The 26,947-nt window shown below is 39.2% G+C and overlaps 1 protein-coding gene across 2 annotated transcripts; it reads right to left on the reverse strand.

The window, feature by feature from the left end:
- Positions 1 to 1,748: 1,748 nt before the first annotated feature.
- TRAPPC11 (trafficking protein particle complex 11) lies at positions 1,749 to 26,930 on the reverse strand. 2 transcript variants are annotated; one of them, XM_030493110.1, is made up of 29 exons: positions 26,456 to 26,928; positions 25,338 to 25,507; positions 24,836 to 24,906; positions 23,918 to 24,032; positions 22,411 to 22,510; positions 21,581 to 21,654; positions 21,255 to 21,351; positions 20,258 to 20,391; positions 19,762 to 19,909; positions 18,815 to 18,908; positions 17,394 to 17,473; positions 17,219 to 17,297; positions 17,068 to 17,122; positions 15,894 to 16,039; positions 14,700 to 14,761; positions 14,471 to 14,603; positions 13,638 to 13,768; positions 12,984 to 13,139; positions 12,258 to 12,445; positions 11,943 to 12,091; positions 10,301 to 10,422; positions 9,510 to 9,629; positions 9,082 to 9,147; positions 8,824 to 8,980; positions 6,675 to 6,783; positions 5,766 to 5,857; positions 4,739 to 4,872; positions 4,194 to 4,361; positions 1,749 to 2,716 (listed from the first exon to the last, which is right to left on the reverse strand). In XM_030493110.1, exons 1-29 carry the CDS (start codon positions 26,657 to 26,659, stop codon positions 2,672 to 2,674), a joined length of 3,399 nt encoding a protein of 1,132 aa, XP_030348970.1. In that variant the 5' UTR covers positions 26,660 to 26,928; the 3' UTR covers positions 1,749 to 2,671. The 2 variants fall into 2 exon arrangements, 1 of the variants encoding a protein (XP_030348970.1); XR_003992409.1 differs by having other exon boundaries at positions 1,755 to 2,716; positions 6,675 to 6,772; positions 26,456 to 26,930.
- Positions 26,931 to 26,947: the final 17 nt, after the last annotated feature.

Below are 26,947 nucleotides of genomic sequence, written 5' to 3' on the forward strand. Positions count from 1 at the left end.
TAGAGCTTAGTGATCAGAAGCAATTAAGAATGGATAGAGTACTTTCCTTTGCTCCAGACTTCGCTGTAGGCCAGGAGATTGGGAGATGATGGGACATGCTCTTCCCCTCTCATGCACTTAGTAGCACAAAAGGGGAGGAAACGTTAGTGCTAGGGTTAAGTCTCCAGCTCAGTAGCAGTCTGAACATGTTGATCTCGAACTTTTTTTCTCTGAAAGCTATTTTTAAACTAGTCTAAAAGTAGCTTTTTTCTTTGATGCTTAATTAGCTCCAACTAAAATAGACTGCATTTAAGTTGTATATGCTGAAGTTTGAATGGTGCTCATCAAAATACCATAAACAATAAAAAAACTACACTTACGCTGAAATACATGTGCTTTTTTAATCTCCTCAAGACTTCCAAAGGGATTTGGGTTATGAATCACAAACATTCCCCTCAGCATTAGAGTCTTATGAGTCAGGAAGGTAGTCATCATTAATCACTTCTCAAGCATTTTTAACAAGGTGGTTCCTGCTTGCTGCATGTTTTCATTCACATCAGTCCTTTACATAGCATAAAAGGTGTGCCTAGCACTTTGCAGACAACTAAGACAAAAATCTTTGTTTGGTAGTGTTTACAGCTACAATAAGATCACACAAAATGAGATTCCCTTTGCAAATGAGAAAAAGAATAGAAATTACAACTATGGCAAAGTAGTATTTTTTTTCCATGGCGTGAGGTAAGTTTGCATTTCTGTATTTCTACATTATCTTTATACAGTTCCTACTTTTGCTACTCACCATTTTAAGTAGAAACCTTTTTACACCATTCATTTAAGACTTCAGTATCATTGTAACCATGAAAGTAATGTGCCCTCCCCTTTCTCAAAGGAATGCAAATCACTATTTTGCTCTAGACTGTTTCAGTGGGGGAAAAAGGCATCCGAGTTTTCCACCAAACACACCACCTGCATCAACATGTCTTTTAAGAAGCAGTAGCAGAGGTGCCAGAGTTGCTGTAATATGAGTGGCTACTTAAATCAAACAAACAAAATAATAATCTGGAAATTAAATACATTTTCCCCTCTTAAGGAGATAAAATACCTATTCCATGACCACCACTTAGCTCATGATAGCTAAGCAAAGAAAAAGGAAGGCTTCATTTGCTTTTGACAGCATGGTTTGTCAGTCATCTTCTCTATACACCAGAAAAAACTCCCAATATAACTACAGCTGCACTCCATGGAAAAGCTGTATATACTCACACACATTTCTCCAGGACTGCCAATTAGCCTACAGTCTTTTTACTGGTAAAGAATGTTTACATGCTTCTCTAATGCTTTTTTCCAAAGTATTACAGCTGTTATTTTGGACTCAGAATCATAGAATAGTTTGGTTTGGAAGGGACCTTCAAAGGTTATCTAGTCCAACCCACCTGTAGCGAGCAGGGACATCTTCATCCAGAACCACAGCCAGCTTGGCCTTGGATGTCTCCAGGGATGGCACATCCACCACCTCTCCAGGCAACCTGTGCCAGTGTTTCGCTACCCTCATTGTAAAGAATTTCTTCTTCACATCCAGCCTGAATCTCTGCTCTTTTAGTTTAAAACCATCACCTCTTGTCCTATCACAAAAGGCCCTGCTAAAAAGCCTCTTCCCATCTTTCTTATAGGCCCCTTGTAAGTACTGAAAGATCAGCCCACAAGATAGACCAGAGTTATGAAACAACAGCTGTGCAGCTGTGAAAACAATAGAATGAAGGCCACAGTTCCAGTAGTACTCTGTCACAAGCTGTTTATTAGAACTTCACTTTGACAATAAATAAGGTATTTCCCAAGCAATCAAAATGTAATTATTTAGGAAGTTAAACAATTGAAGTTTTCACAATGCATTTTTTGTATATATACATGATCTACTGTATTTTAAACACCAGTTCATCCAGAGCTGTACAACAGTAGGATGTCCATTTTTTCAATTCACACAGCAGGAGACCACCAAGACACATCTTTAACCTGGAAGCTGTGTGTGTAAAAACAATCCAAAACCAGATCAGCTTCAGGTTGGAGAGTCCAACTGTTACAAATAAACTCCGTTCATCAGACTAACTGCTGAATTCAAATTCGAATGTATGGCTTACCCAGGAGCAATAGTGCGGTTTAGATTTATGGTTTTAAAGGACTGGAAAGCCGCTTAATTCGAACAGTACCATGTAAGCATTTGTAGTTTACTGTGCTACTGCATACCCTGTTGTGCCCTCAACACAAGTGGCACAGAACAGACTGCCATAAAGGATGGTAATTTTCAATGTTGTAACTCTCCAAGTACAAACTTTGGACTTCATTGTTAATTATGAAGACATCTTTCAGTTTCAGTCAAATGAATTAGCATTTCTTCACTTAAATACTCAAGACATGTAATATGCCTTAATAATACTTTTAAGAGTTTGACATTCAAAGTTAACTTCAAAAGAATGTTCCTGTTAAATAAAGCACCAAGTATTTCCCCACAGGTTTATTCCTTAAAGAAAGTCTAAGACAGACTGGGGAATTTAAAACATTAGTTCTGCTAGGAGTTGTAATTTAAAAATCAAATTTAATTCTTATGGTTTGATCAAAGCCACGTTTCCAAAAGTGAGCTTTACGTATTCTGTGCAACAAACCATTTTCTTTAAGTGCAGAGGAACAGATCCCAAAGTTACGCAGCTGCAATTGAGTTATCATCTGCCTGACGACCCTGAGGCTGTAAGAAAATAGACAGAGAATTAAAACAAGAAAAGAAAAACCAAAACAAAAATCTCCACACAAACACAAAAGACCAAGGCTGTTATGAAACCCACTTTGCAATACCTTATGTTGATCAACGCAGTTCTAGTACACAAGCATAGCTTTGAGCCTATTCTTACTTCTAATGGTTTCCAATAGTAGCACAAACACAGAGGACATCCAACCGAAACTTCAGTTTGGCCCAGTGAGTACTTGTTAGAGGCCTCAGCTCCTTAACTGCCCGGCTAAATGCCATCTCTGTATGCATTTGGACTGCTTAGGACAAGACCTGGCTGATCACAGTTTTGAGATTACCACAGTATAAAAAGCTGATTATTATTAATGCACAAAACAGGAATGAGACTGACAGTTTCTTGGGGGAATTTTAAACAGAATTACTAGAAACAGGACAGAGCAAGGAGGAAGTTTTAAAAGGCATCCTTAAAATGAGCGGGTTTTTTTGACGTCCTGACAACTCCAAAGCAAAAGCAAAGAATTCTGAAGCCCGAGAGATTCCACAGGACTGTTGAGAACACCCTGCTTTTGAGGAAAGCCTTTTGTATTGACTTAGGAGGCCATCTTGACAACCAATCTAGAAGAACCACTGACTGATGGCATATATAAAAGGTAAGTTCTGCCTATCTCTTCTGGCTAAAACAAACTTGAAAGCATGCCGGGCCTGTTTCCTGGAAACAGGATTATAAATGTCTGAGCAAGTCCACCTCAAGTCATATAAACAAACTCTTCTGGCTTCTTGCTTGCTAAGAGTCTAACTAAAAATGGAATACAGTATTCTGGAAAGAGCAGCAATGGAATGAGAAAGCACTGTTTTGGGCATCTGGATTTAAGTGATTCTTAAAAAGTTAAAAGAAGCCTATGATCTATTTTTCATGACATATTGAATTGTCTTCAGAGTTGTACCACTTAGGGGAAAAAAAAAAACCCCCACCAAACCAAAATCCAGACTGAGTGATTCACTGAGATGATATGTTTTTAGAAATTATTTACAGAGGTGTGGGATGCTTCTGTGTTTCTGAACCTAGTGATATGGGTTGCCCAAACACTTTCATTTTTTCTCCCCAGAAGTGCTACAAATTACAGTATTAAAGTATTTCATTATATTTATCTCACTCCATTGTACTCAAAATACAGACAACTTTAAAACTCGTATTACAGAGTAAGATGTGGAATACCAGGGACAGGCTAAATGCATTCAGCTACTTCATCCAATTGTAACCAAATACCTCTAGTACTTAAACAGATTTTCTAAGGATTTTGGTTGATGACGCCAATGCACAACTTTTGACTTTTCAAAGCAAATAACTCTGTTAGAATCTGGCCATTTTAGTCTCCTTAGAACCACTCAGCTTTGAGCAGAACTGGGGTGGTGGTCCCCTAAAACTGAGCAGCCCCACAGGGACCCTTTAAACACAAGGCACTTCTCACAGTCTTACCTTTACAAAAATGTGTGTTGGTATGAATCGTCTGAGCAACTGATTAGTGAAGTTTGGGAATCGCAGCAAGTTTACATGAAGAGATGGTAACTGCTGATATCCAGCCATCAGAGGATAGAAGTTGTATAACATTTCCTGCTCTGTGCCAGGAAGGATTCTTAATCGGATCTTAAAAAAAGGAAGGAGAAAAGCCACAAACATAGATAGGTTCTGTGACCAAAAGCAGTCCTCTGTTTACTTTCTGTTTATACAGTTTAGTTTCTGAAGTTGGAAAGAATTCAACTATTTTCCTATTCTAGTTGAATTATTGCTTCTATACTGAAACACCACGTTACCCATAAACAACATGACAAGCAGCTCCTAGTCAGGCTTCCATTTAGCCCTTCTTTAAGTGGAGTCCGCATCCATGCATTTTTCCAGACAGAATTTACCATAAACATCTAAAAACAATGAGTTTGTCCTCTCTGCACATCAGTGTAAGTCTAATCAATGTATTCTTCACTACCAGAGAAGCCAGCAGATCAGTAGATGTGACAATTTTGTACCTGTTTGAGGCCAGAGAACATGAAGGCATCACTGGGTTCCACTGACACCTCCACATCCTGGACTAAGTTTGTCTTATTTTGCAGGTGGTATCTGACCGGTAGAGATTCTCTGACTCGACCAAATGATGGCAGATCTTTGGAAAGAAAGTAAGTAATCTCAAATACAAAACACATTTTAAAGTTCCATATGTAAAAAAATAAATCTATTGCAAACAGCAGTGAAAAGTTTGAAGAAAAAACCCCACAACAACTAGGTACCTAAAGCATTTCTGACAAGGTTTTTCATAAAAAAGATTAAAAACCAGAACACTTCATTAAAACTTTTCAATAACACTTCTTCAACATCTACTTACAAAACCCTCAACTGCTAACACTGTCCAGGAATGCTAACTAGGAAGTCACTTGGGTTGCTGCTAGGTATTTTCAGCTTACCAAAACCTTATCAGATGCTGTCAGGAAGCTCCTTCAAAATTTTACAGGAAGGGATGGTGGAAGAATTTCAGTATAAAGGAAACCGCACTGAGGAAAGCATAGGAATTCTGTGTGCTCAGTGAGCATTCCACTCCCCTCTGCTTTTGTGCAGGTGAAGTACTCATAGAGAAACAGTTCACCTGCCTGCCAGCAGCTCCAATTCTCCAGGGTGCTTCTTTCCCGGGTTGCGGCCAGGGCGTAGGTGGATGGCACAATTGTTGCCATAGGCATATAGAGAAACCTACTGGGAAGGCAGCATCAGCAGAGGTAACTCTGGCCTCTGTGCTGCCACGTAACACAGGTCTACCCATTGATAGCTTTTAAGAGAATGTATATGTGTCTACCTTCCAGTTCTTCCCTTGAACCGAAGGAGGGAAACAGGATAAGGCTTTAAGAAGTCTAAGCAATCACACAGTTTCTTTCTTTCACTAGCTCTGTAATATCCAACACCAGTTTTTTGCTTTTTGCTACAGTAAATGCAAGCTCTGGATGCTGTAAAACTCTGGTAGCCCTAAAAATTCTGATTGGGACATATATATAGCCAAATTAATATTACCTGCATTAACGTGGAGGGGAATGCTCTCTACAATCACATGTGGTAGAGTGATGACTGTGCTAACAACAGGTACACTTTCCACAGGTGAACTTCTGCAGGAGAAAGTCAAACACAGACCATATTGAAACTTATACAACATGAAGTATCAGGTGAGTACACCAAAAGAACATCACTTATATGTGACTAAACTAAAATTTTCATAATTTCAGTGGTGGAAAGAAGAAAACCAAATCCTTTTATTGGGTTGTTTGAGCAAAATAAAAATTAAAGTGCCACGGCATGGAAATAAAACAGCAAACAGCAAGTGAGGAAACTAAACATCTCTAAAACTAAATAAAAGCAAGCTAGAAGAAAGATATACCTCAACATTTGTCTCTGAAAACTGAGTGAATACCTAAATCCACAATCTAGGGTGGGAAAACAGTTTTCCCATTTAAGAAGTTTGCTTCTGCTATTGTAAAACTATTCCTTTGACTTGGCTTCTCAAGGGAAGTATTTCTTGACTGGAGAAAACCGGGAGCAGGTGGTGACAAAACAGTTTTGTAATTGACCTAAGATCTTACAAAGAGGAAAGCTTCATGGAATGTTAAAACCATAATGACATATTTACCTCTTAAATGAAATGCATATTTAATCAAGAGTCTAGCAAACTAGGCAGTAATTAGTAAAGTCCAAAGTCTAGACTGTGCTTGCTACAGAAAGATCCAAAACACAAAAAAAAAAAAGACCAAAAAAATAAAGAAAAAAGCACCAAACACCACACTTCCACCCCCACCCCCCACAAAAAAAAAAAACCCAAACAAAACCAACCCATCAACCAAAACGTAAAAACCCCACACCCAACTCACCATCATCTCTAAAACCAGACCAACTTATTTCCTCTCCCCATCCAGGCCAAGAGATACTTACCTCTTCCAGGAAATGATATAACATCCAGTTGCTACTCCACTAGCATTAGTAACTGGAGGACATCGAAGGCAAAAGCACTCACTGGCACTCTCACCTGTCTGTAAAACAACTATCAGCAAGATTTTGTTTAAAATCAAAGCATAATCATTACTGCAGAAGCCACCAAGTCTAAAAGTCCAATAGGACACAAACAAGTGTTCAGCCAGAAAGGCCTCTGAAGTGCTTTCCGAAGTATACCTACAGAATATGTAAATTCAATAAAGATCACGAAGTATCGCAACATGTGAAAGGCTGACATATACAGATCTGACAGTTTACTTTCTGAACAGCATCATGAGGCCTTTCACGCACACACAGTACAAGACATTGCAAATTTAGAGTTCATACACACCAAAAAGCACAAAATAACACCAATATAAAGTCTATACTTCTCCCACAGCAGATTCAAAGACATCAGCATAATTTTAATTTTAAAACACGATAAAAACCAGACTTTTTTCCTCTCCCACCCAAACAGATGAGAGAGGAACAACAACAACAAAAAAAAAAAATCTAGTAGTTTTGCGTTTTCACTCCTTTTTCTTCCTTTTTTTTTCCTCCCCACTTGAATAGACTAACAAAAACAAACAAAAAAACCACCACAAAAACCTTTTCACTTAGAGAGTTACTAAAAAAAGTACTAAGAAAATAGATGTTTCAGTCATTCAAAATTAATCATTAATCTCTGTTAAGTCTTGAAAGGAAAAAAAAAAAAGCCAACCAGAAGGTGGGCAGCTGAGCAGCTGGTATCTGAGGGGGTTCACACCTCCTGGCAGGAGCCATGAAGCACAAAGTACCAGAGCTGAAGATGAAATATTATAGTTTGAAGACTAAAGGACCTTGGAAATAACTGCTTTTTGCCAGGTAACTCTTGAATCTACAAGTCCTTGACTGCATGGGTGGACAGCTGCCCCACCATCAGGCAGCCATCCAGACTGCCTCATTTTATTCCCAGTTTTGGTAGAATACACACATTTTCACATCTCTGACTCAGCAAATGCAAAGACATTTAAGTAATAAGTTATTAAACTGTGTTAGTATAAAAAGATTACTTCTAACTGTTCTTTCATAGCCTACTTTGTCTACCTTCACATTTTTCAGTTTCATGACTGCAACTGTAACCTTAATCTTAAACTAACAATAGTGTGTGTGCCTTTAACATAGTAGAATAGGCCAAACTGTTCTAACTTACTAACACGTAGAGAGAAAGGAATGTTTGGCTGATGGGAGAAGGAACATCATGGGACTGATAACAACTAAGGAGACAATAAACAAGACTAAGGATGCCAGCCTTCAAGACAGCAGAGTGGCGCCCAGCGGGGAGCAAGATTGGAACTGAAGGGAAGCAAGGACATACCAACCGCTAACTCTGCACTGGGACCTTGCAAGCGTGCACAAGCACTGAGGTCATTCGGTGACCACAGTGAGGAAGACTATCGATGACCACCAGAGACCCCACTCAGCAAGAAAGTGCATGTGTAATTAGCATGCAAATATTATAATTAGTTCCTAGGAAAAGTGATGAATATGCATGAGTATGCTAAATCTATAGCTGCTGTCAGCAAGTATCGGGTGCACTCACCTTTGTGAAATGATTCGTGTGTGCGCCCAGCGCTGTAATAAAGAATGCTGCTTTCTAAAACTCCAAACTGAGTCTTAAGACAGTTTCTCAGACAGACTTTTTTGGTAACGCAACCAAGGACATGGATCACATTACCACGTGATAGAGGCAGCATCCAAAGGCTAATGTGTTTGCATTCCAGAAAGTATACAAAGCCCATAAACACTGGAAATACTGAGTATCTTTTCATCTGGATATCTAAAAAGTTGTGTATCAGAAGTACTTTCAGATGCTTTCCCTTACATCTGTTATAGTTAGAATTTTGATTACCATCTAGCATTCAAGTCTATTTATTTGCTCTAGTGAAGAACAACTACGTTTGTAGGAACTGTTGTTTAAGTTGTGTTCTGGCAAGCAACTATAGTATTAAGCAGCTTTCTTCTATTTAGAGTTTGATAAGCAAATGCTGTTTAAAATGTCCCCCTTTCTTATTCCCAATTTATGCAAAAAGTATCCTCCTGATAGAGAGCATAATTTAAGAAAACTTACCATTCTCCACATAAGATTCCAGTTGATCTACTGGGGTCATGAAAGATGACAGCTGTAGCTGACTGGTTACAATAGTGAGAGGCCAAGGAGAAGCACTCAGGATGTCCGTCATCAGTAAAAATGGTATATCTGCAAATATTCTGTCCAAGTGCTCCAACTGTGAAGACAGACACAAGCTCTGGGTATTTCTAACTAAACAGGGCACAACTACTGAAAATGGTGTGAATCCAAAATATCAGCAACTTCTCAAAAACGTACCTTCATGGAGACAAATTTGACGGCGACATCAAAAGGAAATACTGTTTCTATTGTTACAGTTTCATCCTGGGTAGGTAACAAAAGAGGTGGGACGAAGAGGGGAAAAAAGTTACATTTAGTTTCAGATAGATATGGCTATTGATGTTAAAGGTTACTAATGTAAAGTTACTTTCAATCATCATTGTAAGAAGTCCTCCCTGGGACAGAATGTATCTTTAAGATACTTAAGAATAAATACAGAAAACTTGTCTTCTGATTATACATACGAAACTGCTCACCCTAAACTGGGCTACCATACTGCTGATTTGGCACTTTTTCTATCTACTAGAAAGGTTTCTACGGGACTTGGAATCACAGCCTTTAAATTGAGAATAGTTCTTAAGTTTCATGAGTGTATCTCTGACAACTGGTGCATCTTTACATCCTACCCGGTGACACTTGCAGAGAATCTCTTTCCCCTCAACGATAGTGTTGATTAAGTAAGAAACGTAAACCAGAAACATCCTTGCACCAACTGTTCCACAACGAATGTATATTGGTTTTTCCAGCTGCAAAATAAAGGAGACAGTATGAGCCAAGCTATACTTAAATTATATTCATTAGGCCTAGAGCTGTCTGAAAGTTCTTAATCATCTTACTTGATCCAAGAGGGCAATAGTACAATGCCCTCTACATACAAAGAATCTCCGACAATGCATGATCTTAGTCAGTGAATTATTTTAATCAGAGCAGCACAGCTCCAGTTGCTCCACTACTAATGCTCGTCTGTTACTTAACAGCACAAGAAGAGAATCATTACTGTATGATATATGGGACATCAGCTTCTAATTTACTAGTCACAATTTCAGTTTGGTGCAACGCAACACCTGCACATTTGATCCTCTACCAGGTTGAATCACACTTGCTGTTATTATCTACTTGCTATTATTATCTACTGCTATTAGGCAGTGCATTTAACAACTGAGATTAGCCTCTATTTTATTTCTTATCTCCCAGATGTATTATCAATCCCAGAATACAGTTTATTCCCAAATTTAGTCCAAAAGGATATATAGGTAAAGAAATACTAAACTACAAGTAATAGGTAAAATACGCCCTAACTATTTAATTTATTGGCTCAGATATCTGAACTAAACACAGGTCCTTCTATGAGAGCTTTTTAATCGGTTGATCCCCATTTTCTTAAGTGCAGTATAGAAAAAAGGTTTTAAGCCTTCACCTTTTCCCCTGGTTGCAAGTCTCCTACAGGAATATCAGGAAGCAGTGCAGGAAAGGAGTCATCGCATGCACATGTTCCACGAAGAGTCACCTGAGTTTTCTGAGTCAGGTTGGCATCTTGCCCTAGGATAAAAAAGGGTCTTTCATATTCACACAGGCTTAGATCACTGAAGCGTGAAAGCAGTAACTAAAAATAAGAAGACATCAATCTCAAGAAGCAATGCATGAGGAATTAATGTTGTTCATATGGTTGAGGGAACCTTTCAAAAGTACCAGCAGAGGGTAGATTTGACACCTTGAGTTTCTTATGTTGGAGGGTTCACATCCTGCAAGGATTGTGTTTCATCTATTTAGGCCAGTAAAAAAATCTTAGAAATCAGAAGTCATACCTAAATAATGTTCCCTACCATATACAAAATACAACATGATTCTGTGATTCAAGTTTTTCTTGGTACTCTATATGAAGTAAAAAGGAAGCTTCACTGTACTGCAGTTCTGTTTTCAAGAGCATGACTAAATGATTTCACATCTTTTTAACATTATTCTTCCAAATCTGTGTTGAAAATACATAAACCCAAATGTATAGATGTTAAATGACACCGTTCTTCAGTCAGAGGTTGATCAGATTGCAGGCATTACTGCAATCGTGTGGGTTAACTTTCAAAGCAAAACAAGCCAAAGAGTTGGATCTGTGGAAAATACATTGCCTTCCCTACAAATGCAATGTCAAATTTCAATTGTTCTTTTAATGTAACGGGCAAGCCCACGTTGACCTTGCATATCACAAGTTAAGAGTCAAGATCAAGAGGGAGAATAAAAATTAAAATCAAGACCAACTATTAAACACTACTTTAGAAGCCAAGCCCAAACATCCAATTAAATAAGTTTAAAGAACACTCTACTGTGTTTAATGAACCGTACAACTGCACAGGGAAATGTGGTTCCATTTCAGAGTTCACAGCACATACTGCATCCTATATGCTAGTGGCTTAAAAATATTTGTGCCTTTTAGGATAATTGCTACAAAAAAGGCGTACCAAGGATAACATCTGGACTTCACATATTGAAAACTGTCAGCAATAACTACATACAGCTAACTAGGACTTAGACATAGAACACTCGGGTTTTTTCCTTTTCATTTGAAGGAATGCTGTCTCAGTTTTCCAGTGCTCCCCAAATTTCGATTTGTTTAAAAAGCAAACCACATTGTCCAGAGCAGGGAAAAAAGCAGGGGTGAGGGTGGGAGAAAACCCACAGAGACTACACTTAAAAACCATTTATCTAGCATTGGCTAATACCTTCATGCCAGCAAGATCTATTGCTTGGGAAAAGAACAATTTAGTTATAAGCAAATTAAAGGTAAGGAAGGAATACAAAAGCTTCCACATTTTCCTTCAACCTTGTAAAGACTTATCTTTTGAAATACCCACATAACCACTGCTTGATAGTGGTGTTTAAGATAACCATAACTGAATGAGTCTGTTCATTCTTGTTCCTACCACTAGTATCTCATAATTCCCAACCTTCACTTCGGTTTGGCTCTTAATTACTGCAAGAGAGCTATTTACTGTATTTCTCTGCATTGCATCAAGTACAAGGAGACAGTTCAGACTACTGGTTTAAGAGAAAATAACCCCAAATACCTGGCTTTAATCCTGCTGTAAGCTTAACATCTTTGGCCACTGTCTCCTCATGTGACTGGACTGTCACAACCAAACAATACATTTCATTAGTCAGGGCAGGAGGTTCATGGCGGAGCTGAACAGAAATGTTTGGCACTCTAGAAATAATCCTTTAAGAGAAAAAGACTCTGTTATTACACGTTTTTTAAATAACAAGTTTTTAAGCCTAGTCTAAAGAAGATTAAAACAGCCTATTGTTTAAGAGAGTTCAGGAGATTAGAACTTCACAGGAAATTTACAATGATACATTACATGTATTTTCAAGTTTTCACTCACATAGTGCTTGCCTGAATAGTTAAACTGTCCCAGTGCACTTCACTATCTGGAAGCTTAGGTCTTCGCCTGAATGAACGTGCTGCCTGCAATGCTTCTTGTGATGAAGCAGCATCTCCACCTCCTCCACGCCAGTTCAGGATCACACATCGGCCAGATTCACTTCCCAGGATCAAATCCACAGAGGTGATCTGATAAACACAAATTTAGACATGTACTGATAACTTTGTCTTCAGAGCACCTACCATAAGAATACAGCTTTCCAACATATACAGGCACAATAATGATGTGTATCACTATAAAGCTTCTCAAAGCTTTGCAAGCTGAAGACACCTCACCACTCTAGGATTTCATTTAATGAAACAGTGGTGGGAAAAGTATCCATGCTCATGTGTGTGCAGTGTAGCATCTTGTAGTTTTTTACCCTCCTGTAGTACTATACCCTCCCCCTCCCCCCCCTTTTTTTTTTTAATTCTTTTTAAGAGGTGTTGCACATATGAAAAAACCACAACCAAACCAACCACAAACTTGAAGCAATACTTAAAAGTTTTGTAAATTTCTTTTTTGCTTTGGAATTGTCAGTAAAGTTTTTTTAATTTTGGTAGTTTCAGGAATGCAAACATTTGGAACTGCATTGATGTTCGTAACTGGTGCCAGATTAGAGGCAGCTTTGTAGTTCTGAGTTCTTTGTAAGCATCAGCAAGAAAAGTGTAAAACAAATTGACAAACCTCAATCTTTTTTCCTACATCTTCGGTTTTTGCAACAAATTTGAAAGTGAACTTTCTTGTTTTGCCAGGGACTAAGCACATTGTTCCTTGAGATGACTGCTCTAGAATATCACTTTTTTGATAGGCTTCTTCTACCACACAGTATTGGTTGTAATCCTATAATGGAGGAGTGGGGGAAAACATCGATAAATCCAGACTTAAGACATCTTTAGAGAGTAATGGTAGTGTAGCAAATATTAAGGCTCTGTGTTACTGGATCAAAGTATATGGGTTCTTGTTACTTTTCACACTACTGAAGTTAGACTTAGCAAGTAATTACAACACAATTCTTTGACACAAGATATCCATTATATTAATGTAACTTCATGCAAGAACATCAAGAGAAATAAGACATTAAAATGACACTTCTGAAACTTTAGAAAACATTAATAAAAAAAAATAAAGATATGACAGATGAACTAATCAAACTGCATTTGGAAGTTTCATCACAGTATCAATATACTTGTCAAAATTGATAAATGATGCAAAAAGAAAAACACCTTCCCAACTTCAGTATTAACGTAAGTTTTGGAAAAGAACTTCGGATTTTTTTTAGGTATTATTCAATTCTTACTATAAGTTTCTATCACCAGGTCACAGATAGAACATAGTTACCTGATTATTGAAACTGATGCAGAGCTTAGAAAACCTGATAGGATGAGGACAATCAGCTCTCAAGTATACATCAAACTGCACAGGAACATCAACATGAAAACTAGGAGCAAGAAATTTTGCTTTGCATTGCACTGGAATTCAAAAAAAAAAAAAGATAAAAAAAAGAAACAAGAAGGTGTTAAACACAAACTGCAACATTAAATTTCAGAAGCACACTCATGAAATAATTGCGTTAAGGATTGTTCTATACTATGTGTATACTCTTTAAAACTTTGGTTTGTATGCAAATGGGACAAATCTGGCTAATAACACTTTCAAAGAAAGCCACTTTTCAGCACTTGGCCAAAACCTTTGCAAAGGAGAGGAGCGACAGATGTCTAGCAGAAAAAAAAAACCAACCCAAAACAAAACGCCAAACCAAGCAAAACTAGCAACCCTGTACACTTAGATACACTTCTTTCATAGTTAACATTCACTCTCATGCGCCCCCTTTCTACAGGGAGTATTACTTTGCACACATTCTGCCCCGTTTCCTCAGAATCCTACTTCAAAGCACACCAGATTGGCAGAAGTCTTTCAAAAAGCAAGGGATTCCACTTTAGTAATCTACATCAGTGCTTCCCTCTCAATCAGGGGGGTTGGAACTGGATGATCTTACAGTCCTGTCCAACCCTGACTATTCTATGAGGAACAGAGCAGTACTGAAACAGGAGTTTCAATGTTGCTGGCTTTAACACACACTTCATAGCTTTGTATTTTTTCCTAATTAGTTATTTGCAAGATCCAACTACATAAAAATTTATAATCTGGTGTAAATTTGCTTTCTTACTTACCAAATGGTATAAAATCTTGGACTTCTATTGTAAAAACATTGCTGCCTGCCAAGGAAACACGGTCAGCCCACAACTTTTGCGATGCTTTCACAGCAGCAGCATCACAATCAGGTTCAGGATCAGGGCTTTCATTCTGTACCCAGATAGAAGATTACAAACAATAAGAGAGGGTTACCAAATACTGACTACTCTTAAGATTGTTTAAAAGGGTAATAGTTTTGCCACTTACCATTAGAACTTTTATCAGATTTTTTTCTATTCGAGATTTCTGATCTTCTTTAAGAGTAGATGCTAACAAACAGAACAAAACCAAAACTTACAAGACAGAAGCAAGTCCCCTTAAAATTTTTTTAACTTAAAAGTAAACCTTTTCTTTAAATTGCATCTTTCAAAAAAACACATTCTGGGGGGAAAAAATTCTACCATCCATCTACCAGTAATAAAGGATTAATTCAGTTTCCAGAACTTCCCCTATTTTGAGTGTTTCCCCTTACTTCCACTGGACCCAAGTAAAATACTTTTTTGTTAGACAAGCATTTCATAATGTATTGGAGAAAAACCCCAACAGAATAATGCCTATACCTTCTTGTTATTTACATTTAAAAAGAAGAAACAGTAGAAAAGTCTGGAACATGCAAAGAGGCAAATTTGGATAACATTAGAAATGACAACTAGAGAAGGTGACAGGAAGAAAAAAAAAAAAAAAGGACTAATTAAAATAAGCACTCTTCCCTTGGAAATCAAGAAAGGTGGGTTTGTCTCACTGGCTATTCTTTAATACAAAGCAGAGTAGCCCCACTAGCTAGCAGAAGATGCAAACCTACTTTTACCACACCTACCCCAGTAGTGGTATTAATTAGCAATTTAGGGCACAAAAGATTATTTCTACAGAAATATCAACTAACAGACACTATACAAAGCAGAGTGCTTGCATCATTGCTGTGCAGCCATCCTATGTCACTTTTTTTCTTAAAACATACCACACGCATATTTCACCTGCAGAGTTCTAGTAAGAAGTCCGAGAGAAGCACACTGGGATTTTAAAGTCCAGAAAAATGGTGCTAGCTTTGTTATTTACTAGGAAAACTGTTTTAACCCTTTCGCTCTATTACAGTTCTTCCTCCATCCCAAAGCTCAGGAAGTTTCGGTCATGTTATTTGAACAGTCTCAAAGGAAGCTCTCTGCCTCAGATATCCTGACACAGTCAATTTGAATGCAATGAATTTCATAACAGAAGAGCAAGAAAATTCAACTTCCAGCATATGAGAGAAGGTAGTAAAAATTCATCACAGGTATACAGATATTTTGTAGTCAAGACATATGAACTACTCGAAGCACCAGATCTGACTGTGATTTATCAGACTTCCAAACACACATACTTTAATTTTTCTGTATAGGCTGAGTATATTTCTTAAAAGAATACCTCTTCCCAGTAGCTCTAAGGAGTACGTTATATAATCTTTCAGCTGGGCCATCAGATATGAACATTTGAGAGCCGTCGTCAATATAGAAGTGAGAAGAGTCCACCATCCTTCACTGCGATATTCACACATAACGTAATCCAACAGTCTGCAGTAAAATTGAGAGAAAAACAAGTTATACATACCAATATTTTTCAAAAGCTTGCACTTATTTGGTTATCAATACAAAATTCATCTTTGCTAACACAAATGCTAGATTGAAGTCAAGTCTACTGTTTACATACGGCAATGATTTATTGAAAACTGCATAAAGAAACACATTTACTCCACTAAATTTCAGGGTAGAACAATTTTCAGAAGAGAACAAGAAAACTCCCTTGTCTTCACATACAGAACTAGAAAACATCAACTGGACGGAAGAGTCTTAGTCCAGCACTGCATTAAAAATACACTTTACTATTGAGTATGCAAGTAAGTTTTGATCTGCTTATCCTAGCCGATCTTCTCCATGTAGCTTCCAGTCAGTAACAACAGTAAACACACCTCTCCTACTTCAAATATACTCCTTTTACAATATGTGATCTTTAAAACTGTGGGACTCCTACTTAACACAACCTTGATTGTTCCCCCTTAAAAACCACAAAGACACTAAGCATAAGACACATCCTTCAGAGATGGCAGCTGTACCTCAGCACTAAGCTCTCCTAGCTCTGTAAACATTAATAGCACAAAACTACACCAACAAAAATGACTCCTTTTGCTTATTCCCTAGTATATAAACAAAACCCAAATTCAGCTACTTTTTATTTTTTACATTTTGTAACTATAAGCCTGTAATTAAACATAATTATATTCTCATTACAAGTTTCAGAAATCACTTCTGGGAAGGATTGAGAGAGCACTCAGTGAGCTAAAAATAATGGAAGTTTGCCCAATAAGGCAAATCCTCACAACAGCTTGTAACAGGAAGTTTTTCTACTCTAATAGCTGACTCATCATATCTTTTTGCTTTCTTTAATGTAAGTGGAGTTCCTAGGCTCCAAAGTTTGTGCTTCAGTCCAATCCAGCTAAAAGGAGCACCTTAGATGAGCTTCCAACATTATTCCATAATAATAAGACATGGGGTCTCAGTGAGAACAACAGCATGTGAAAGAAGCACTCTTGGATAGTACTCACTTCAAAGCTTTGGCATAATCTTTAGCATAGTAATATTCTTCTCCCATTTGAACCACTGATTGAAAGAAAAAAAGACATCCAGATCAATACTGAAAGTCTTTGCAAAATCAATAAAAAAAAAAAAAAAAAGCATCTGATTATCTCTACTCACTCAAATGACTTTTCATTCTCGGACATTTGTATTTCTTGAACTGCGCAACAGCATTACTCAACAAAGTGATGATTAGCTCCTAACAGATAAAAAACCATTACTGATATCATTAGACATGCAAACATTAGCATGTTAGAAAACAATTTTAGGAGGTTTTTTGTAGAGTAAAACTTGCCGAGTGAAGGACATTTTTCTCTTTCAACTGTAGGGCTAAAATCCCCATCTTCTCCTTTTCAGGATCAGAAAGATCAAAACCTGCATAAGACAGTGAAAAAGCCATGAAATTGGAATTCTGACCAGACCCAAAGGTAACCATTTACATGGCGAGCTACATGCAATGCAAGCTCCAACTCAAGCACACTCCAACTCTTAAACATTCTTTTGCCTAGGAGACAGATACGTGACTTTCAGAACTCATGCCTCCTCCGTGTTCTAGAAGGGAAGCTCTGGAACAAGTATTTCGCCTTTTGTTTAGAAGAAGTTATCTGAAGCTACCCAAAAATAGCAAACTACAGTAAGACGACCCAGTCTTTCAACTGCATCTATTAACATTTAAAGTGCATATGTTAAGACAACTTTGTAGCCCTTTTCCTATCTGATCTCAAGTAAGGATTCAAACTTATGTCTCTAGCAGTAGAGAATGCCAATATCTGAAGACCTGTATAGGGCTTTAAAAGACTATGAACTCTTGCTGGAATCAAAAACCATGAATATATTAACGAGTAAACTTTCTCTTAAACTCTTTAACCTTGGCAGTAGATTCTAACTAATTTTAAAACAGTAACACTTGAAGATAAAAGAAGTTAGACAGTACTATATTTACAGTAAATGAACTAAAGTCTTTAGAAGATGGCGATGATAAAGTGGAAAAGCCCAAAGGATACAGAGAGAATAAAGAATAGGAGACCAAATGGAGAGGAAGAAAGGGAAGTAAACCCATAGTCAACAATAAAGATCTCAGAAGTGCATGTGTATACATACAAAGCTCAAAGCTGTACATTCAAAGTCCAAATTTCTGAGAAAACATTCTCCTTTCTAGGAAAGCCACAAATTCCCTTGTTAGATTAAAATCTAGGCATTGCATCCTCTCAATCCATTTCAAAATCCAAAAAGCTTTTTCAGAAGAAAAAAGTCATGAGTTCGTGTCTACAGTTGACAAGATACAGTATGGATGGCAGGATGAATTTATTAACAATCACATTTCAGGGACATCATACTTTTGCTGCATCCAGTTTTCTACCTCCTCCTTTTAGGAGTGCATTTCACTGCAGCATGCTGATTACAGGTAGTTTAGGCACCAACAGAAACAAAGCAGCAGCAGAGTTTCAGTATGGCCTATGCAACTTTGCTGAAGACCTGATCCTGCATAAACCTGAGGTTCCTTTTTCTATTTGTTATAGAGACCAAACACACTTCCTGTGCTTCCAACTGACACCTGCTCAAGTCATACCACCAACTAACAAAAGAGCGAGGTCCCAGCCCTGCGTCTGTCCCAGTGGCATCAGCATGTGATCCCTTTTCCACTAAGTCAGCTGGAAGGATCAGCAGCTAAAGAAGTTTGTCCAAACTCCGCAGATACAAGACACAGAAACGTACTTAATATTCCCTGCCGCCATGGTCTTTGCCCATAGAAGTCAAGCATTCCAGTTTGCGTTTCCAAGGGATCCGGATTGGGATATACCACAGAGGACTGTAAATTTAGCAAACACAGTCATAAAAAAGGGTTCATGTTTCATTTTAAAGCATGAAAAGTGATTTGATGCTCCAATACACATGCACATAAAAAGAAATCTGCTTTAAAACATATAACCTTTCCAGCCACCTGAATAAAAATAGTACTTCAGGAAACCAAACATTTAAATACTTGTCATTCAGTTTGACATTCTACTTCATTCACCTCAAACACTGTTAAAGAGTAATCCTTTTCAATACTAGTTCCTAACAAGATAATCCAAGAACAACAAATAAATAGCACCAATAGGAACTAAGACATTTTTAAATACTCAGGACAAGTCAGTTGGAGAGTAGCTACACATAATTAGCACATATGTTTAATCAACTGCAGAGATCAATTTTCCATGGAACCTCTTCTGCCAAGCAAGTTTCAGAAAAACCTAGAACCATCACCACCACCCACCCCACACACACATTTTAACACTAATGTTCTTGTTTCTCTGCTTCCTGTAAGTCACCAGATACAGTGCACATCTAGAGAAATATACCGGAAAAACAAACCAGTAAATTTTCAGGTATCCAGAGATGTAGGAAGTATACTCTTAATAATTCTTTTGAAAACATGTCAGAGTTAGTTGTCATAAAATAAACACTAACGTATTTGTTCTAGAGTAACTTTTCCAATAGGTAACAAATACGTGTAATATCAGAAAAAAAAAAAACCCAAACCAAAAACCAACATATCCTTTCCTTGGATTTTTTTTTTTTTTAAACACATATTACAGATAATTCCACTATCATTTGAGACTAAAACATGAGCTAATTTACTATATGGTTACTTGTAAAGCATTTCTCCCCTCCCAACTTACATCATGGTTACAAAGCATACTTGCTAGTTGTTTCCGTTCCTGTGCATAGTAGGCTGCCTGCTGGTAATAGAAACCTGGATTCTGAGTTTGAATTGCTGTCAATCCCAGTTTAATTGCTTCATCAAACAAGTCACCAAACGCCTGAAACCTATAAAAGAAAAAAAGTTAATAGTCAAGATTATGCACAGAACAGCAATTTGAACTGCAAAGTGCACTTCAATTACAAGTTCTGGTTAGTCTTAAGACAGATGACACTTCTCTGAACTTTCGCATCCAATTTCTGTGGCTGCATGTGCCATATCCTGTTCATTCCCAGAAAAAAAAGTGGTCAACAATCAATGCGAAGCAGAACAACATCATACAGCTTTTATGATCTAGTGTATCTCTTTCTTAGATAAAGAGCTCAGAATTTGTATCTTGCCTACATAAGTAAAACAGTGAACTTCACAAGGCTATGTAAGAACTAAACCAGAAACATTACTAAGCAAAAACATACTGTTTAGACATCCAGGCAGCATGCTCAAAAGCCAGTTCTGCACTTCCTATTTTTTTCTTGCATAGGTCAATATGTTTCCTGAACTGAGCAATTGCATCCAGCGGAGTATTATGCTGAAAACAGAGGCGACAGATCTAGAAGAAATCAAAATAAGAGGAAAAAATAAACTGTATTGGGTTGCTAAGGATTAGCTCTAAAAAAACAAAAAAAACCAAAAAAAACCCAAACCAACCAACCACCACCCACCACTTGCAATAAATCCAAACAAATTCTACATATTTCTGAAAAGCTCAAATAGCACAGAAAAGAGCGGGAGAAAAACAGATGTAAACCATAACGTACTACACCTGAAACCATGTGGCCTCTATTTCACCTAATCTTATTTTTCTTCCCCTCTCCCCCAAGTCACCAATGAAAGAGTACATAACTCAGCCAAATTCAAGACAGAACTGCAGAGCCACTAGGAAGGTAATTGTATCTGAAGCCTGCAGTCTGCAGATGGAATCTGACGAAGTCCAACTCCAGGACTGTTGTAAATGGCAGGACAGTTTCATTTTACCTAAAAGCCCCCCAAATACCACAGAAGTATGGTCTGATTCTGAAAGACTTACTTTCCTCCTCCTAACAAGCAGTAACTGAACTATGCTGTCTTAAGCTTTGTGAGAAGACGCAAATATTCAAAGAAACAAGCAACCCTTGTTTTCATTCCCCCCCATGCACAGAGTGAGAGTTAGTCTCTAGTTTTTCAGATGACTGCATCTCAAATGAACTCAAATCCTTCAAGATACTCCCAGTCTTCAGCTAAGGATCTTTCTTTCATGTGGAATTCAGAAGTCTTTGCAAGTCTGAGTGTAATTGGTATTCTACTAAAAGCTGTTTCTAATCCATTTCCTTAAAAGCAATATAAAATGTAATATTTAAAGGTTTAAAAGTTCAAGATGCATCTTTTTTATTTTTTTAAGTAAAGGTTGTCAAAGACTACAAGTACACTTGTTACCTTGTAGTTTATAAATCCTGCCATGGTCTTGATTTCCAGCATGTTTGTTTCATGAGCCCGCAGTTCATGCACAAGATTATAGGCAGTTCTGTAATTTCTAAGCAGGAATACTTCAATGAGTGTTAAATCACACAAGATAATAAAGTTTAAGAACAGAATCGCCAACAGCAGAAAACAGCCTTACAATCAGAGCATTCTTCCCAATGAAAAACTCACCCCTTACATACATATTTAAGTAATTCTACATTCAGGAAAATATTTATTATAATCAATGGCTTAGAAAAATTTGATGTAGAGAGGAGAGGGGAAGATTACATGAGCCTTACTTGAGAGCATTCTGTGTATCCTGTTTCAGTTCACTGAAGAATGCTATTTTGAACTGGTGTCTAACAAATAAAAGCTGCAAAAAAGAACCAGAGTACATCATTCACAAACATCCAAACATACCTGTTACCTACAAAGGACATACAGGTGATAATTGCAGAGGCTGACATAATACAGCAGTTGACTTGAAAAACTGACTATGCAACTGTTTCCTAATAGTGCTCTCTGTGACTACAATGCAGCAGTGATGTTCCACAAGATTTAATCTATTCTAAACCTTTTATGCTGGAATAGGGGATAGGCTTTGGAACACCCCAAAAATCTTTACACCAACTATGTCCATTGTTGGTCTGAAGCTCACCACTTGGATCCCAGCTTCCAAGAGAAGGAAGCTGGCAACTGCAACAGAACATTGTCTGTCTGAGCAGGCAGTTTGAAAAGCAAATGTTAAAAAGCCAAATTAAGTGCAACTTTAAGTTCAAAATACCTAAGGGAAGCATTTCCCACAGGTTGTTCAGATACTACATTCACATACGTTAAACCGTACAGATAATGAAATAGTTGGCAGGTTTTTAATCGGAGAACTTCAATTTTGGGCTGCAGCTTTTCCTTTAAGGAAGATGTGGGAAAGACAAATAAATGTAAGAACAAAACCAATCAAAATGAAAGTAAGTTGCAGAAAATAAAACCAGATTTACTTTCTATACTTGGAGAAAGCATCTTAAGTTGGAAGGAGGGGGAATAAAAATGTTCAAGCAACAAACAACCCTCATTTTCATGCTTTAACGTGCAATACAACTTGCATAGTATTTCAAAAATAGAGCAACATTACCTGATGAGTGGTTTTGTTCAAGAACTCCTTATGAGACTTAACTCTTCTTATTTCTGTATAATAGTAAGTCTGTGCATGCTCATAGAAAGCATTTTCCAACCTGCAACAAAGTTGCTCATAAGTTTCACCAAGTTTCTCCCCCACACAAAGAAATTCTGAAGTTCTTCAGAACAAGTTACTTTCAATCATGCTTATTTTTGTGTTCACAAATTAACCTGAGGTATTACTAAATTCTCCCGTAAGATGCCACACAGGTAAAGAGTGCAGACAAAAATGCTTCATGCAAAACACTACACCAGGGTAGCACAAAGTAGAACAAGTAGGTTTTGTTTTTGAAAGGCCTTAATAATTTATTTTAAGATGTATTCCCAAGAAATGTAAAAAATTACTGTAGTTCCCTGGATCCTACTTTTGGCCCTTCCTGTAGATGGGTGCCACAATTGGTAGCCTTCAGTCAACTGGGGCCTCCCGAGTTAGCCAGGGCTGCTGATAAATGATGGAAAGTGGCTTGGTGAGCACTTCTGCTTGCTCCCTCTGTACCCTTGGGTGGATCCCATCTGGCCCCACAGACTTGTGTGTATCTAAGTGGTGTAGCAGCTCGCTGACCATTTCCCCTTGGATTATGAAGGCTTCATTCTGCTCCCCATCCCTCTCTTCCAGCTCAGGGGTCTGGGTACCCAGAGAACAAGTGGTCTTGCCACTAAAGACTGAGGCAAACATGACATTAAGTACCTCAGTCTTTTCTTGATCCTTGGTCACAATATTTCACCCTGCATCCAAGAAAGGATGGAGATTCTCTTCACTCCTTTTGTTGCTAAAGTATTTATAGAAACATTTTTTACTCTCTTTTACGGCAGTAGCCAGATTAAGTTCTAGCTGGGCTTTGGCCTTTTTCCCCCTGCACAACCTCTCAACATCCTTGTAGTCCTCCTGAGTTGCCTGCCCCTTCTTCTAGAAGGTGGCTACCCCATTGCCTCTGTCCCTTCTAAAGAGTTTACAGCCATCCGCTGCAGTACTCCAGCTGTGCATATGTCATAGGTTTCCTGCTGCACCATGGCTTCCAGCTCCTATTTGTTTGTCCATGCTGTGTGTATTGGTGTAAATGCACTTCAGTTGGGCTATCTATCCCACCACTTTTTTGGGAGGAGAAGGCCTAACTCTCAGGTGCTTGCCTGGTTTCTAACATAACAATAACTCTAGTGCCTTTGCTACCACACAGATCTCCATCCCCTACCTCCACTGAGACAGCAGACTGAAGGACCTCGCTAGCACACCATCCCTCAAACACTGGCATGCTGTCCCCAGGCTTATCTCTAGTGAGCCTGGGTTTAATCCCTTTCCGCCTTCAAATCCAGTTTACAGATCTTTCAATAAGCCCTGCTAACTCCTGTGCAAAGATCACTTTCCCCCTCTGACACGGCTGTACCCCATCTGTTGCCAGCAGGCCTGCTGTCATGTAAACCAATCCACGGTCAGCAGAGCAAAACTGTGTTTTACAGTCACTTACCTTATAATATAACCAACAAGATGATCAGTGTGCGGAAGAACAAAGAGGGATTTTCCAGAAAGGTCACAAGCATTACATAAAGCCGCTGCCCTCTCTGATGCAATAACATCTTCCCCTAGTGAAGTCAAGGAAAGCACAAGTAAGTGGTATGCAGTGCTGCAATGTCAAACGAGCTCTAAAAGACTGACTAGTACAACGTATGGAAAAATCCAGTACAGATAAAACAGTCCATGTTCTTTCTTACTACTTTTAGAGTGCTAGCTCAGAACACATTACAGAAACTTTCTAGGAGTGGCTTAGCTAGCAACAACCTACAAGTATGACATAAGTTTTTCGTGTCTCTCACAGAATTAAATACCCTGTGTCCCGAGAAATGCAACAGCATCCACAAAAGACAAACATGTACAGCAGGCAGAGAAAAAACCCAAAACCAGTTTGCCAGACACTAGAAAGTATGCAGGTACAGCCAAGCAGCAGCTCTACAGAAACGTAAGGTTCTAACATATCACATTTCGCAGCTCCACTTAACTCCCAAACTTTAACCATTAAAGCTAAGTTAAACTGAAAGGCTTCTCTAGGTACCAAACATCCTTCCCTCTAGGTTCTCATTGCTTTTACAGCTTTTCTCAATCTCAAGCAAGATTCAAAATGCAAGGTGCTTGCAAGGAGGCATATCCACTGGCAAACCATTTTTGATACTGTGCATCAAAAGATGGACTTGGACTTAAGAAGTTAAGGATGAAAGTATCAAATGTTTAGGGCACTCTTTCCATCTGTACGCCTTCCTGCAGCCACAATACATTTAACATATGTAGATATCCTTAAATTAAGAACTGCAGATAATGTGACAAGGGGCTCAGTCCATCAGGGCCTCTGAAAAACGAGATCACGACAACCGTGCAGAGAGGTTTCTAGTACCTGGAGGTAACGGTGTTTTTTTCTGAATCAAAACCACAGCAACTTTTGTATTTCTTCCCTGCAAGCTTTGCCTAAAATAAAAACAGCACAGCATCAAGGTTTCACTTCTTATTTCTGATTAATCAGAACAAAATGAGATTTCAGTCTAGATGGAAGCATTGAAAGAATTTTAAATAGACGGGAGAAAAACCTGAACACAACAACATGCTGCACCATCCACAGAATGCTGTGTTCCTTTTTTTGTTTAATTGGGACAAAATAATTGTCCTGACTTAAATAAGCAAAACTTCAGGGGCTGCTTTTACTTAAATAACTTTTAAAAATAAGCCATTAAAAAAAAAAAAAGTTTCTTTATAGTCAGTTGTATGTTACAAACCAAAGTTCACGTTCCCCTTCATTTGTGTCTAAGAATATCTATATGTTTTAGAACACACAAAGGGTTCTGCACTTCACACTTACCATTAGCTTGTAGCACATTATGAACCAAGTGAAAAGACTCTACCTGACAATTTCAACTCGAGTAGCACACTCCAGCTGTTTTTCTTTCCACTGTGGCTCATCCCAGTCCAGTTCATAGAACACCACCACAAGTGCTGGAACCAAATTCAGGTGCTTGTTCATCCAACCAGTCTTCAGGATTCCTTTTGGAATATACCATTCATAGGATGTCCTCTGAAAATATTGAGATTATTAAAGCAAGCTACCAAATCCATTTAACATTTATAGCAGGAGGAAGGGAACTGCCTCTACATTCTTGTTGCTTGAGAATGTGTTTGTCATCTTCACTTTAACATTGTTCCCTTCGAGCCCTTGCTTCCTATCAAGGAAGCCATACCCCTGGTTACCTGGCATCAGGGCCTGACGTGCGAGATATCAGCAACAAAGAACAACAGACTCCAGGCAGACTGGAGAAAAGGGTTAAGTTCAGAAACACGTTTCACACACTTCCATGAAATACTAGGCTCAGTTAAAATGGGGCTTTCAAACTGAGGCAGGAGAAACCAGTTTGGATTGCCAGCATCACAGAGTAACATAGTTTTCCAAGGGTTAAACCCACTGACATTGCTGCTCATCTGCCATTGCAAAGCAGAATGTACAGCAGAGAGATTCCTTCTGCTGCACTTCCCTTGGTTAAAGGCTTTATGTTTTTCCCAGAATACAGTGATTTCAAACATCTAGTTTCTCCAGAGTCAAACTCTGTATTTCATTAACTCTCAAATTTCAGCAGCATAGCTTAAAGCTAAGCAAATGAACAGCAAGTACTTTAAAAACTAAATCATACTGGCTTTCCCTGCTTCTGGCTTATGATACAGGGCAACCTGGCTTCCCATGCACCCACAGCATTCCATCACACCGCCCTTGGCCCTGACAGTTCTTCTTCAGACTTCAAGCTCCAAACAGCGAGGGAAGAGATAGCAGAGGTCCGGCTAGGGCCGAGCATTGCGGGTGCTGCTCGGCTGTCTGCAAACTGCGCAGCGCAGCCCAGCCCTTGCTACGGCCCTTCCCCTCGGGGAGCCGCCAGTTCCGGCACCCCCGGGCCCGGCGCTGGCCTTTGCCGCACGGGCAGAGGCTGGAAGCCGGCCGGGACGGGCAGCAGCCGGGGCACACGCCGCTCGCTACCTTCGTCCTGCACTTGGGGTACTCGTGGTCGCCGGGGAGCACTTTGAAGGAGATGGGGACGCGGTCGGCTCTGCGGTTGGCGCAGAAGGCGTCCCACACGGCCCGGTGCACGGCGTTGTACACCACGTCCAAGCCGGTGAGGGTGACAAACGCCATGGGCCGGCAACACAGCTCCACCGGGAAGTCCCACTGCGCCGGGGTCATGCTGCACCCAGGCAGGCGGCCTGCGAGGCGGCGGGGGGGCAGCTCTCAGCGCGGCGCCTTCGCGGCCCAGGCCGGCCGCTCCTCCCCGGCCGCGGGAGCTCTCCCCCTGCCTCGCGGGGTGTTGACACAGCGCCGGGCCCGTCCCTCCCGCGCCCCGGGGCACCGCTCTCGGCTGCGGGCTGGAGCTCGGTACCAGGCAGCGCCAGCCGAGAGCCGCCCCGGAACGCGTCGCGGGTAGTGTGAGGGAAGGCCGCCGCCTCAGGAAGCGAGCGCCAGGCATCGGAAGGG

This window comes from Strigops habroptila, chromosome 7 (genome assembly GCF_004027225.2).
Source record: "Strigops habroptila isolate Jane chromosome 7, bStrHab1.2.pri, whole genome shotgun sequence".
NCBI classification, from domain to species: Eukaryota; Metazoa; Chordata; class Aves; order Psittaciformes; family Psittacidae; genus Strigops; species Strigops habroptila.